The sequence below is a fragment of the Artibeus jamaicensis genome, unplaced genomic scaffold, assembly GCF_021234435.1.
Source record: "Artibeus jamaicensis isolate MK-2021 breed Jamaican fruit bat unplaced genomic scaffold, CSHL_Jam_final contig_465, whole genome shotgun sequence".
Taxonomy (NCBI): Eukaryota; Metazoa; Chordata; class Mammalia; order Chiroptera; family Phyllostomidae; genus Artibeus; species Artibeus jamaicensis.
The window spans coordinates 36,214,825-36,229,166 of NW_026521843.1; the positions used below are offsets into that span (position 1 = coordinate 36,214,825).

The 14,342-nt window shown below is 37.8% G+C and overlaps 2 protein-coding genes across 4 annotated transcripts in view; both read right to left on the minus strand.

Annotated features, from left to right (window-relative positions):
- The window catches only part of PPP4R3B (protein phosphatase 4 regulatory subunit 3B), a 57,790-nt gene extending 51,586 nt beyond the window's left edge, over positions 1-6,204 (minus strand). Inside the window, exons 1-2 of one of the 2 annotated variants that reach the window (XM_037125780.2) lie at positions 5,829-6,204; positions 4,504-4,559 (exon numbers count right to left, since the gene is read on the minus strand). In XM_037125780.2, the coding sequence (XP_036981675.1) occupies positions 4,504-4,559; positions 5,829-5,970 (198 nt within the window). In that variant the 5' untranslated portion in view covers positions 5,971-6,204. The remainder of the gene's footprint in view (positions 1-4,503; positions 4,560-5,828) is intronic. The other variant, XM_037125781.2, reaches the window with a different exon arrangement.
- A 7,301-nt stretch (positions 6,205-13,505) lies between these two features.
- PNPT1 (polyribonucleotide nucleotidyltransferase 1) overlaps positions 13,506-14,342 on the minus strand; it is a 47,674-nt gene continuing 46,837 nt past the window's right edge. For both annotated transcript variants that reach the window (XM_053666848.1, XM_053666849.1), the window contains exon 28: positions 13,506-13,753. In XM_053666848.1, the coding sequence (XP_053522823.1) occupies positions 13,595-13,753 (159 nt within the window). In that variant the 3' untranslated portion in view covers positions 13,506-13,594. The remainder of the gene's footprint in view (positions 13,754-14,342) is intronic.

Below are 14,342 nucleotides of genomic sequence, written 5' to 3' on the forward strand. Positions count from 1 at the left end.
TACAAAGTTCTTAATTTTTCTTCCCAAGCTTCTCTTCTATGGCATTTTATTTACCAAGGCATCTCCCTAAAAACCCTAAGACAGACCTTTCTCCATCTGATTCGCAGATTCCTCCTTGGTCCCATTCCAAACCACCACCTAGAACACACTTCTACTTATCACCTCACCTATCTTTCAAAGCTAATCATTCCTGCCTTCTACCCAGGCACCTATCTATAGTTCAAAGTCCAGTTGAACTCTACTCATTATGAATTCATGTTATTTTAATGCAGCATTCATAATTGTAGAAATCTCATTCATCCATGTATACTCATTAGTCCATTCCCCACAATGACTCTCAGGCTAAACACCAACATTCTCAATTTTATTGGATTTTTTTTTTTGGCAATTGAGAAAGAGATACAATAAATACATGATTATTTTCATTTGTACCTTCATCTCAGTGGACATTCTTCTATCTGAAACATAGAATATTCTCCATCTCTCTCTTGCAAGATATGAAATAGCCATTTGCTGACGAGCTGTCCTTCTCTAACCAAAATTCTGATGCTAATCTTCCTTGGCTTGAGGACAACACATTTTCCTGTTTCTGTAGTTTTAACAATTGTTTAATCTTCCTCTTAACTGAAAGTCCTGTCAATTATATCTTCAATATATATTTCAAATCCATCCCTTTCCATCACTGCTAACCCGATCCAACATTCTCTCTTGCTTGGACCATGCTGAGATCTCTCAATTAGTAACCCATCCTAGTTATTGGTGCTCTTCAATCCTAGACTGATGTTACTATTTTGGATCATGTGATTCCTCTACTAAAAATATTTCAGAAACTTTCAAATGCACTTTAAAAAAATTCAAAGATAATGATCAACCCACAAACTGAATCACTCAACCAGTTATCATCAGATGAGTGAATTAATGTACACAATTTGACAAGGCTCAATCTTAAGCTGTTTTTTTCTCAATTTGTCTATTCTCTCAAAGGAGGTCTCCTCTTGCAGCTGTATTATTTGATGATTCTAAAATTACTCTCCTACAACAAACTCTTACTGTATTTTTAGTCCCAGATATTCATAATAAGACCTTTCGATTTGTTACAGAATCACTTCAAAGCCTAAATGGGGAAAAAAAAACCAAGAACAAAAACAAGACATAGAACAGTATGTAGTGTGCTACCATTTATGCCAATAAAAGAAATATCTGTGACTGTGTATTTTTTTACATATGCATAAAAACCTCCAGGAAGATATACAAGAAACTGGTAACACTGGTAGCGTCTAGCAACAAAAACTGTATGGATAGAGTTCATGGTTGGAGAGAGACTTCACCTAATACTAAATTTTTAACAATGTGAATGTATCACCCATTTAATGTAAATCTCTAACCAAATAATTAATTTAAACCCATTTTATTCTCAACTTCCTAGTTTCTGGAAAGAACCATCCTTTTTCTGGCCCCAAGATTCAAAAACACTACCGGTAACCTCCGATTCCTTCTTTTTCATTCACCAAACCTTCCAGTACTTTCTTGAAAATACACTGGAACTCTGTTCCTTCTTTCCATTACTACACTGAAACGGACTTTCATTTTCCTGTATCTAAATTATTGCAAAAGAAATTGCTACCTAAAGCTCGTTTCCCTCTGCACTAACTTATTATTCATGACTTTGCCATACTTGCTTCCTAAACACAGTATTGCTTTCATCACGTTAGGTTCCTGCCCAAGAACCTACAACGGCTCCCTTTCGTTTAGCAGATCAAGCTCTCAAATAAGAAACCTAGACTGCAATAGGCTTAATACTATTTATACCAGGTATACTTTTTCGTTCCCTATCACAGCACATCCCACCAAGAAGAGTGAAATTTTTCTTAATGATTCTGGTTGGTATCAATCTCTCCTTTCTTTCATTTTCTACTGCTCTAGTCTGTGGAATACAAGTTGGTTTTTACAGTATTTTGTGTTGTATTTATAGTATTTTGTCATACAGCACATACCTGCTGTAGTCTTCTTGGTCATGAAATGTAACCTGTGTCTTAGTTGCCTTATCTGTGAAATTCTTTCATGGCCTTTTAATGAAAATTCAGTTAAAACATTTTATTATGAGCTTTTATTATCATTCTGTAACTGTTTTACCTGTTATACCTTGCTTACCAATAAAACCAAGGACAAGAATTTTATTGTACTTCCTAAACCCAGTAACACTAATTGTTACATATGAAAAATGCACATCCAAGTGACTCAGGATTACTGGGGTTCTCTAAATGACTTGAAGTTTTGGTAAACATATCAGGAACTTTTCATATCCCATCGTTCTCTTCCCTTTCCCATGTGTATACTGGCTCCTTCCCATTAACTACTACAGTACTGCCCACAGTATGCAAGAAAGTGGTGTAAAGCTTAATAATCTACTGATACTGAGTATCTTTCAACTCAACTATTTCTATTTTGAACACACAATTCACTGCTTAGCTTAGAACGGTAATGTTAAAAAAAGAATGGTAAATACTACTCTCTGAACTTAATGTATTTTAGTATAGTAAAGCCTATGAATGTCTCATCCAATCACTCACTAAAAATGCACTGATCACTATACTTCATATAAATTTGGAAACAAAAACTTTTATACACTAATTTATTGAATACCTTAAATGACATTCTAAAAAAGGTTAATAAACATACAAAAATAGCAAAGTGTTTGGTAATCTCAATTTGTGTAACTTGGTAAAAAGTGAAACTGGTTAAGATTTTGGTGAAAATACAAAAAAATTGTATCTATTACAAAGGAACTGTTTAACATAATCCCTAAATGGATCTTGTACACAATTTTAGAAGAATTCATATTACTAATTTGTAGGGAATCACATTTAAGATCACAGTTCCTGAGAATTGTATATTCATGCAGATAGAAAAAAATCATAAAATACTAGTATTTATTTCCCACAAACAAAAAAATCATTAGTGGCTCTCTGGCTAAATTCAGGACAAAGAGAGAGTTTGGCTAACTTAGAAAGTAAGTTTACTTGAATGTTTATGGTATGGGAAACATCTTCAGGTGTTCAAAAGAGGACAAATGTTTAATCTGATTCTCCATCAAAAAGAACACAGAATATTTTCTAAGAGGAGGAAAAAATCTATTACCTGAATATTGAAAATTAAAATATTTCAAAGAATTGATTAAAAATATATTGCATACACAAAACAACTGTTTGACAGTAAGACTTTTACTAATAATTGTGCAACAGACAGAGTTTCACCCCTCAACAGAAAGTATTTGATTCTGGGTATTCAAAATTTCATGGGCCTTGATGAAAGTAGGTATCGATCACGTGAATATAGTTTTAACATAATTTATCTTTTCCTACAAAAATCTCTGCCATATTCACTTTACACACTACACACACACACGAATATGGAGATAATCCAAACATCCAACAGGAGTATATCATACATCAGAATACTGTACAGTTTTTTTTAAAAAAACTAGATCTATATCGTTAACATGAACAAATCTCCAAAATAATGCTGAGTCTTCACTAAAAGTTGTAGAATACATGTAAGACTACGAGGTCAATAGCATAAAGTTTAAAAACACACAAAAGACTACATGTTATTTATGGATACATACATATGCAGAAAAGGTTTAAAAGCATGTACAGAAATAATACACAACAACTTCAGAATAGTGGTTACCTATAGGGAAGATAGAGAATGAATAGAATGAGATGGTACAAAGGGGGCTTTAACTACCCACAATGTTCAAAATTACAAAAAGATTTGAAACAAGTATGGTATGTTAACACTGTTCAATCTGGTGGTGTTACGTAGATACTCATTATATTATTCTCTGTCCTTTTCAATTTTAAATGTTTCATAATAAAAATGCAAACATTCACAGAAGAGTAGGATAATTCACTGCTGCCACTCCCAAATTAAATCATTTTATACTAAAATACAAGTTTTCTTTTCCCAAATAAGACAACAAATATTAACAGAGAACAATACATACTTGACAATGTACATTTTTGTAAAGTACCGCTGATTATTATATTAAAAATATACAATTGAAGACGATCATTTTAATGTTCATACTTTAAAGCTACCTTTGGTTCAGTCAAAGGATCTAATTTCACACCACAAACAGGCTTTCCTTGCTTTAAACAGTACTCCTTTGAATTTTCTTGTGTGCCATTTCCTTTAAATGTGGTTGAGAATAAAAGGCCTTTAGTGTACAGGGTATAGCAGAGACCTGGCTAACTACAGGTTAAATAAAACTAATGAATACATTGTATTTTAATATAAACTAACAGTAGCCTAATTCCAAGATAATTACTGCCAGTACAAAATTATTCACTTTTCAGTTTGAAACTTTTAATCTGCAAGGGAAACATATATTTGTTTACCAAACATGTTTTTCTTGTCAGGAAAGTTTTCCCATCTTTGTCAGATTAATACTTCCTTGATCACTGATGAAGTCTTTCAAATTAAAGATAAACAACTACTTGCCTGTTGTTTCTGATATGCAGTGTTTGGATTTATCTTTGATTCCAAGAGTAGTGATCCTGAAAGATAAAAACCAGTATTTTTAAGTGAGTTTCAATATATAAATCTCTGAATAAAAAAATCACAGTCCCATAAAAAAACAGAAAAGTATTTCATATTTTCTTTACTCAGCTAGACACCTGAACTAGTCAACTGTACTCTAATTCACATTTAATTTAGAACATATCACCTATCCCCAGAAACCCTTAAAGAAAAAATAAATCCATCTAAGACAAACATTCAGACCAAGAACATAAAGGCTTGATGACTATTAAAGTTTTATTGAAACAAAATTTTAAGGTCTAAATGACCACTTGAAGCCAAACTCTTTTTAGCAGTTACTTTATTGCATTTCCAGTTTAACAAATAAAACATATTACAAAGGACCACAATAGCAATCTAAACACACAAATTACAGCATTGCATTTATCCTTTTCTCCTTAAGAACAAAAGAAAGGACACTACACATAAAAATAAATGTCCAAGACTACTTAAAATAAGAAAAAGTACAAGAGTACAAAATACATCAAGAATAAATCTAAGACAGTTATTTTTCCATTATGTGTACATAGTTTCAGGTTACAATGAGAATGGTGTTTTAGTTATGGCTTTACATTTCAAAATTCAAAAATATTTCACATACGACTGGTACAATAAACCAACAAGTACAAGTTATCTGCTTCGGCGTCCTAACTTGTTTAGGTTGTAAAGAATCCACAGCACCCCCACAAAGGCAGGCTGGACGTACGCCAGAGGAAAGACGTATGATGTGCTTGTGCGTGTGCGTGCATGTATTGTGGCAACAGTCCCTAACAACCCCAGGCTTTAAAAGGTGCTTTTTGGTTTTCCCCAGCACCTGTCGACTGTGGCAACTGAAGCTCGTTGGTAAAATCGGTTAAAAAAAAAAAAAAAAGACTGCAAGAGAAGTTTCACTAAACCTTTCATACCAGACACGTAACTGATAAAATAAAAAGAGGAGGGAGGGTCGGCTCCCTACCTGGTCTCATGAGCTTCCTCCCTTTTTTCACACTCTCTCCTCTTCAAAAGAAAAGAGACTGGAGAGGAAGGGGTCAAATCCTTAACAGAAATAGGAGGCGGGGGAACAGAGAGTCGGCGTCTGACTGAGGGTAAATGCGGACAAAGCATAGTTTGTTTTTGCCGTACAGAAAAGTGCAGGAACAAAACCAATGCGTTCTACCAAGAGGTGGTAGTAACCATACGCGGCTTGCGGCCTAAACCCCAGGGCTGTGGAAGTACTGTTCCCCATCCTACCGTTTCGATAACCTTACCGTCGGACTCTGCCCGAACCAGCAGCGACATCCCCTTGAGCTCCTCCACGTAAGTGGAAGAGACGTGCCCGGTGCCTCTGTCGTCCCATTGCCGGTCTTCATTCAGAGTATAGACCTTCACTCGTCTCCGTGTATCCGACATTGTGGCTGCTGTCCCCGGCGCTCCGGCCACCGCCTCCACGTTCACCTCGTCCTCGCCTCTCACTCTTGAGAGACTGTAGCGGTTGCGGCGGCAGCTCCGGCTCGGCCCAAGCTCACCATGGCTCCCACGGTTCAGCCGCAAGAAGGGGCAACAGGAGCCACCGATACTTCTACGACCAGAGTTCCGGTTACCTCTCACTTCACCCCTCCACACACCCACCTTCCCCTCCTTTAATCCCCCCTAGAGCTCGCTAGCTCTCCCACCGCCACCGTAACTACTACACGTCCGCCATCTTGTAACCCGATTCTCTCTGCCTTTCTCTTCCTCCTCCAGCAGGTTTGCACGGGCTGCCCTAGCAGGGGCTATGGCGGCCGAGGAGGCCAACTCACGTCACCTCGGCTTCTGCTCGCGCTTTCCGGGCCGGCTGTACTCAGTATTCTCGCGATGCAGAGGCTGAACTGAGGTGGGAGGGTCTAAGTGCAAGTTCTTCCTCTCTTGGCCACGCCTGCTAGTGCGGGATCTCTGCTGAGTGGTTGGTTATTCCCGTCCTTGCTGGAGACGCGAGACTTTTCTGAGTAGCTGAGAATCGAGAATCGTAAATCTCGTTTAGTCAGGTTGCGTAGTGTGACGAGTCTTGGGACCTATCTCCGAGGGAAAGCACCGTGTAGCTAGGAAGTACGCATCCTTGGACTGAGCTAACCGTGAGCAAAATGGAAGATGTGGTCGCATTCCAGCGAGGAAGCTCACTCTGTCAGCCTATATAGGAGAAAAATAGTTTAAACCTCTTTTTGTGAAGACGTGGGAATTTTGAGTATTTTAAGGCGACCTGAAAACCACTAAAACTTGTTTGGGAGTCCTTTGCAGTTAAGCGTGTTGATGTTGACAATTTCCTATTTCCCGCCAAAGCAGTTCACCGTTAGGTTTGTGGTAGTTGGCCATTGAAAAGCATACTTTCAGCTTCATGAAAATACAGGGACCTTATTGTGGTTGTTACCTCGGAAAATAAGTCTTCAGGTAAGTTTAAGGAACTGGTGAGGAACTACCTTTCTAACACATCCAAGAGCATTGTTTTGATATTTTTGAGTTTCTTTGGTGGGCATTTCTTGCGTAATCTATCGGGAGGTCTTTTGCACTGAATAAGTAAAGGGAGAATTCTCTGGGCATTGATGTTAGTTGTCAGACATTGCCGTGGTGGATACAAATCATGCTCTGGGCTGTCGTTTATTTTGATCCCCGTTCGTTCTTGGTAAAATTCTATTCATTCTTTCAGAGGGTCCTAGCTTGTTCAGCTGCCAATTCTTTACAACCCAGTTAGGTTGAAAGGTGAACAGGCTAACGAAAGCACAGGTCCACGGGCAGGGCATCTTGGGAATTGTAGTAATTGTGTAATGGTCCTGTCAAAACGTGCTTTTGTTTTGACCAGCTCTTAGGTTTGGACACCCTTCAGAAGTACGCTAAAACGAGAAACATTTTACACAGAGCAGGAACCTGATTTAAAAAAAAATCAATTCTAATTTCAAATCTAGAAATAAAGGACTTTTTTAAAGAGGACCTCAAATTGTACTTGGCTTAAGAAGTTAAGCTTATCAATAGAGCCCATTAATTGCTATGATTGATGTGGAAGAAATGCACTTTGGGTCTAGAGAAAATGACATTTTTGTCTTGGGTCAAAGAAAGCTTCACACAGATAATTCTGAGCCTGATGTTAGAGGGTCCCTGAGTAGCAGTTTGGCTTGCAAAGGTGTTCAAGGCCAAAGGGGACAGGATAAACAAAGTGATCATTGTCTGTCCCCAAAGTATTCCAAATAGTGAGATCTTGATTATCCAGTCATATTCTCCAGCTCTCCTGATCAAGTACCCCCCAAAATATAATCCCTAATGTAATCCTCTGGCTGCTGTTACTACATGCTCGTTTATTATTTGAATTCCTTCAATGTGTAATCTATTTCCTTATTAGGCCAATTAAATTTCAGGCAGATTATGCTCAGATTTAATCCTGTTAAAAATTTTCTCCTTGGTTGTAGCTGAACTTAGGTTGGTTTCTGTCTCTTGATACCAAGACATACTCTCTTCCATTTTCACTGCCTACCCCACTAGCCTCAACTTTTGAGTGTGGAATTTTGTATAAGCTTGTTTAACTTTCACTTGATCTCAGTGTATCCCTTCTGGCAAGTAACCAAGCATATTCCTGCCTAACTAAATGCTTTAAAAATAACATTGCACACTGTCTATCTCCTTTTATATTTTTAAACAAAATTTGCTTTCTACTTCTGGTGAAGAACAGGCACAAGATTAAGGAGTAAAAGATTATGTGAAATAAGTATGTGAAATGAAAAGTTGGTCTATATTCTAAACTTAAAATAACAAGTGCAAATTATGTTGTTAGTCCCTGTATCTGGAATTCTCTTTCCCAGATAGCTGCACATCTTCCTCTACTTCCTTCCAGTCTCAGCTGAGTTGTTATGTGCTCAGGCCCTTCTAGATTATTTTATCTAAAATTGTATCTTTTATTTATTACTCTTCCCCTTATCCAGTTTTTTAAAACTTTTTAAAAATGATTTTATTTTTAGAGAGGGAAAGGAAGGAGAAAAAGAGGGAGAGAAACATCAGTGTGTGGTTGCCTCTCATGTGCTCCCTATTGGGAACATGGCCTGCAACCCAGGCATGTGCCCTAAACTGGGAATCAAACTGGTGACCCTTTGGTTTGCAGGCCAGTGTTCAATCCATTGAGCCACACCAGCTAGAACCCAGTTTTTTCTTAAAAAATAAATACACCTATCAGAAATGGAAGTGACTATGGAAAAAGTCCTTCTGCAAGGAGGTGGGACATGGGGAATGTTATCACTTACTAGGAGGTATGAATCACATATGCAAGCCCTGAGGGCCCAGGGAGTCTTCTGAGCCCAAACCCATCCCATGTTTCAAAGCTTCAGGCTTTCCAAACCAAGTCCTTAACTGCATAGCAGACTCCCTTAGGTTGAGCATTCATATATCTTCAGAGCTCTGTAACTGTCATTTCTGTTTTCACATTGCAGGAAATATGGGCCTCTCTGAAGCTCCTTTAACTATCTGACATTTTATAATATATACTTACTGTCAGTTTCCACTCACTAGTAATGTGAGCATTGGAACTTAGGTTTTGTTTACTAATGCATCTCCTGCACACATTATAGTGCCTGGCACATGTAAATGTTGAGTAAATGAATGCTGTGATTGACTGAACTAAGAAAGATAATGATATTCATACTACTATTTTAGATCCAGAAATTCAAGATAATCTATAAGAGAAGGAAAAATGATTGTATAAAAACTGTATTGACAGGGTGCTGTCAATAACAAAAATACAAAGAAAAACATCTTGTGAGTACCAGTATTACACTAACTACCAAAGATGGACATTGCATTTGATTTGTCATTATAAATTGGTTTTTAGAATGTAATAGCCCTCAAAGAAAAACTTTATTAGAAAATAGGTAGAACTACCAAGATTTGAATGAAGATGAAAAGTTCAGCCATTAGTGTAGGCTCTTGGTTGAAGTGGAAATAGGATACTTTTGGTAGTCTGTGATTAATAAGCTAAACAGTATTGTGACTTTGTGATGTTGTCAGTCCCTAGAGTTTAAGAACTAGCTTCAGACTTGAGGTCAAGATGGAGGCATAGGTAAGCACACCATGCCTCCAGGCACAACTATAACAAAAATTACAAGTAGACTACAAAACAAATATCACCCAGAATCGTCAGAAAATTGAGTGGTATGGAAGTTTGACAACAAAGGATTTAAAGAAGCCACGTTATTCTAGATGGGTAGGAGGGACAAAGACCCAGAGATGTGAGGAGAGGCAGAGAGGCCTGGAGACACGGAACAGGCATTCCTACATTTACATGTGGTGGATAAAAATTGGGGATACCTCAGGAGTGAGGGATCCCAGCGTTCTAGTACCGGGAAGATAAGTCCTCATAAATTCTGGCTGTAAAAACCAGTGGAGGTTGGGGAAGCGCAAGAAACTGCAGGATTCTCAAGAGACTCCTCTTAAAGGGCCTACAATGGACTGAGAACTCACTCAGACCCCGCCAGGGATTCAGCACCAGGGCAACAGCTGGAAGGGCACCAGTGGCTTATGGGGAGAAAGTGAAGTACTGGCAACAGGGTGAGAGCTGGAAGATAGCTTCCTCCCTGGCAAAACTCCAAAGGCTAGGCAGCGGCGTTGCCCCCTCTCTGAGCCCTTTCTCACAGAGCCACAGAGTGGTGACATAGGTTGCCCCACTCTGGTATTACCTAAGGCTCTGCCCCATACAGCTTAACAGGTGTGCTTTTCTACAATAGGCCATGCTACTAAGATGGGACGTCAAAGCACCTCTACCTAATACTCAGAAATAAACACAGGGAAGCTGACAAAATGAGGAGACAAAGAAACATGGCCCAAATGAGAGAACAGAACAGAATTCTAGAGAAAGAACTACACAAAATGGAGATAAGCAAACTATCATATACAGAGTTCAAAACACTGGTTATCAGGATGCTCCAGGAACTCAGGGTACTCCCAACAGCACACAAAAAAAAAAGACCCAGGAAGGAATGAAGGTTACAGTAAGTGAAATAAAAATCTTCAGGGAACCAAGAATGGAGGGTATGAAGCTGAGAATCAAATCAATGATTTGGAATAGAAGGAAGAAAGCATTTAATCAGAACAGCAAAAAAATCAAAATGAGAATATGCTAAGGAGCCTCTGGAACATCTTTAAATCTATGAATGTCCGAATCATAGGGATGGCAGAAGAAGAGGAAGGACGAGATTGAAAATGTATTTGAAAAAATAGTGAAAGAAAACTTACCTAATTTGGTGAAGGAAACTGACATACAAGACCAGGTAGCACAAGATGGACCCAAAGAACAACACACCAAAGCATCATAATTAAAATGCCAAAGGTTAAGGTTAAAGAATCTTAAGGACTTCTGGCCAAAATGAAGGTGTAGGTAAACTGTGCCTCCTCACACAACCAAAGGACAACAATAATTAAAAAATAAAAAACAACCACAACTGACAGAAAACTGAACTGTATGGAAGTCTGACAACCAAGGAGTTAAAGAAGAAACATCCATCCAGACCGGTAGGAGGGGTGGAGACGGGCAGCCAGGCAGAGAGGACTCATGGCAAAGCGGTGGTGGAGGACCAGAGCAGGCAAGGCAGTGGCTGGTGGAGTGGGCAGTTCCACATTCACATGCGGATAAATGGAGGAACACCTGGGGAGCGAGGCCGACCTGGCAACCTGAGGTCCTAGTGCGGGAAACTAAAGCCTCAAACCTCTAATTGAAAACACCGGTGGGGATTGAGGCAGCAATGGGAGAAACTCCCAGGCTCACAGGAGAGTTTGTTGGAGAGACCCACAGGGTCCTAGAATGTACACAAGCCAACCCACCCAGGAATCAGCACCAGAAGGGCCCACTTTGCTTGTGAGTAGTGGGGTGAAGTGACTGTAATGCAGTAGAGAGTGTAGCAAGTGCCATTGTTTCCTCTTGGGAACACAAACAGCATCACAAAACAGTGACATGGGTTGCCCCAACCTGGTGAACACCTAAGGCTCTGCCTTTTACTAAGTAACAGGTGTGCTAAGACAAAAAAAAAAGGCCCAAGTTAAAGAACAGATCAAAGTTCTAGAAAGAATACAACTCACCAACAAAGAGATAGCCAACCTATCATGCACAGTTGAAAACACTGATAATCAGGATGCTCACAGAAGTAGTTGAATTTAGTCACAAATTATGTGAAAAAAATGAAGGCAATAAAAGTAGCAAGAGAAAAGGAGAGAGTTACCTACAAAGGAGTTCCCATCAGACTGTCAGCTGATTTCTCAAAAGAAACCTTGCAGGCAAGAAGGGACTGGTAAGTATTCGAAGTGATGAAAAGCAAGGACCTATCCAGCAGAGTATCATTTAGAATGGAAGGGTAGATAAAGTGCTTCCCAGACAAGGTAAAGCTAGAGTAGTTCATCATCACCAAGCCATTTTTACATGAAATGTTAAAGGGATTAAGGAAACAATCAAAACTATGAACATTAAAATGGCAACAAATTAAACACTACTAGCAACTGAATCTATAAAAACAAACTAAGCAAACAACCAGAACAGGAGCAAAATCAAACATACAGAGATCATTTGTAGGGTTACCAGTTGGGAGGGAGAAGGAGGAGTACTGTGGGGGAAGGAGAATATGGGGGGAAAAGGTACAGGGATTAAGAAGCACAAATTGGTTGGTACAAAATAGGGGGATGTTAAAAACAGTATAGGAAATGGAGTAGCTAAAGAACTTATATAAAAAAGAAAAAAAAGAACTTCTATACATGGCCCATGGACATGAACTAAGTGGGGAGGAATGCTGGAGGGAATGGGAGTACTGTGTGGAGGGGGGCAAAGAGGGAACAATTGGGACAAATGTAATAGCATAATCAATGAGATATTAAAAACAACTAGCTTCATTTTCCCATATTGGGAGTCCTGAAAAATAGGAAATTATACATAAATTATAATTTTGAAATTCTACCATTAAGGATGATGTCTTAGAAGGCAAAGAGAATAAAAATTATAAGAAAGATCAAATGTACACAGCATAGGTTTAATCTTTCACTTTTCAGGTAGTCTTCAATATTTCAGAAGGTATATCAGTACTGCCTAATGTGCTGTTTTACACACTATAAATGTATAATCAGTGTTTACTGACTTAAATACATTTTAAAAAATCCTTGGCTGTTACATTTTTTGTATTTTCCAAACTAGTTAGTCCTGAGTCCTCAATTTGCAAATAATACACCAGATTTATAAAAGTATTTACATTATGACTTCTATGAGCCATTAACTTTGTGGAATTATAATTGATATATTAAATGATTGGAGTGAACAGTTGTTACTAGTAATTATATCAACAGTCTCTATATATGACTTTCAGTCATTAACTGAAAATCATGATTCCTCCACCTCTTATAAAATCAAAATATGATCCTAGTTATTTGATCCTAGTCAATGCTTTTTACGTATTTCCTAAATATTGTCTTAATTTGGAAACCTACTACCTCATTCTAGTTAGGATCCAATTTATAGTATTAACTCTACTTCATTTATGGTTTTGTGACCAATTTGGAAGGCAGAATATCCTTAAGAACAGCAAATGAGCTCCCCTCAACTCCTTGTTATATCTGGTAACTGGACTAAAGAAACAGACATTGGCTTTGAATATGACAAGTTCCAGTTTGTGAAATATTTATAGGCAAGTAAAATTGGGCAAAGGTGAGCCATAAGATGACCAAGAGTAAATATGTGGGAAGAGATACATTATAGTAATATATGTGATCTATTATTTCTAAGTTTTCAGATATTTCAGAATTAAAGGAAATAAAAGGTAGTAATATTTTCTAAAATGTATAAATGGTTTACTTTTAATAATATTTGATTGGTAATGTAAATAAAGAAATATAGGTTACTCTTGAAATAAAAAATGGCACATGTACAATGAGCATTTTAATATAAATCATAATGTATTTATAGTTACATATAAATCTATATATTAGAAGATACTACTGAAATTTTGTTCTACAGATTATCACTCTAGAGTTAATTCTCCTTAAAAATATATCATGGGGAAGAATTAGATGATGACTGTGAAACAGATTCTCCCATTACAATACTGCTTCTGTCACTTAGAGTTTTGACAACGGTTGTAGCTGGAGACTGCAGCACTTTGCGAGAAAGTCTCATTCTTCCATCAGCGGGATCACGTCCAAAGTATTTCACCTGTGTTAAAACAAATTTAAGTTACTGCACATTGACTGACATCCAAGTTAAAAGATATTTAAAGTTATATGGTACAAATAAGGCACTGATTAATGTTTTTACTTGTTCATTGAAAGCATAGCTCAGTGCTAAGTGAGGGTGTATGCAGACCCTATCCATATATAGGGTCTGGCAGAAGTAACACCTTTTTTAAAAGTAGTATAGCATAGTATAAATGGATATGTTGTCTTAGTAACCTTAGTAATCTTTGTGTTCCGGGTTCCCCAAAATAAAATTGCCCATCAACTGACAAGGGAACAGTGAGAGAGCAGTGAAGCTATACTATCAAAACCAGTGCAATGGAGCAGCAACCACTTATTTGTTACGTGAAGAATTTGGCATATGACTTGTACAGAGTGGTAACATCATAAGTCTGATCAGAAAGTTTGAGGCAAACATTTTTGTGCATAATGCCAAAAGATCACAAAGACAAGTTTTAGCGATGACAGAATTACAGGCATCATTGTTACAAAGGCCTCAAAAATCCAGTAAGCATCTGTTGGGGAACTCAGTAATAGTGACAGAAGTGTTTGAAGGTTGCTGGACAACT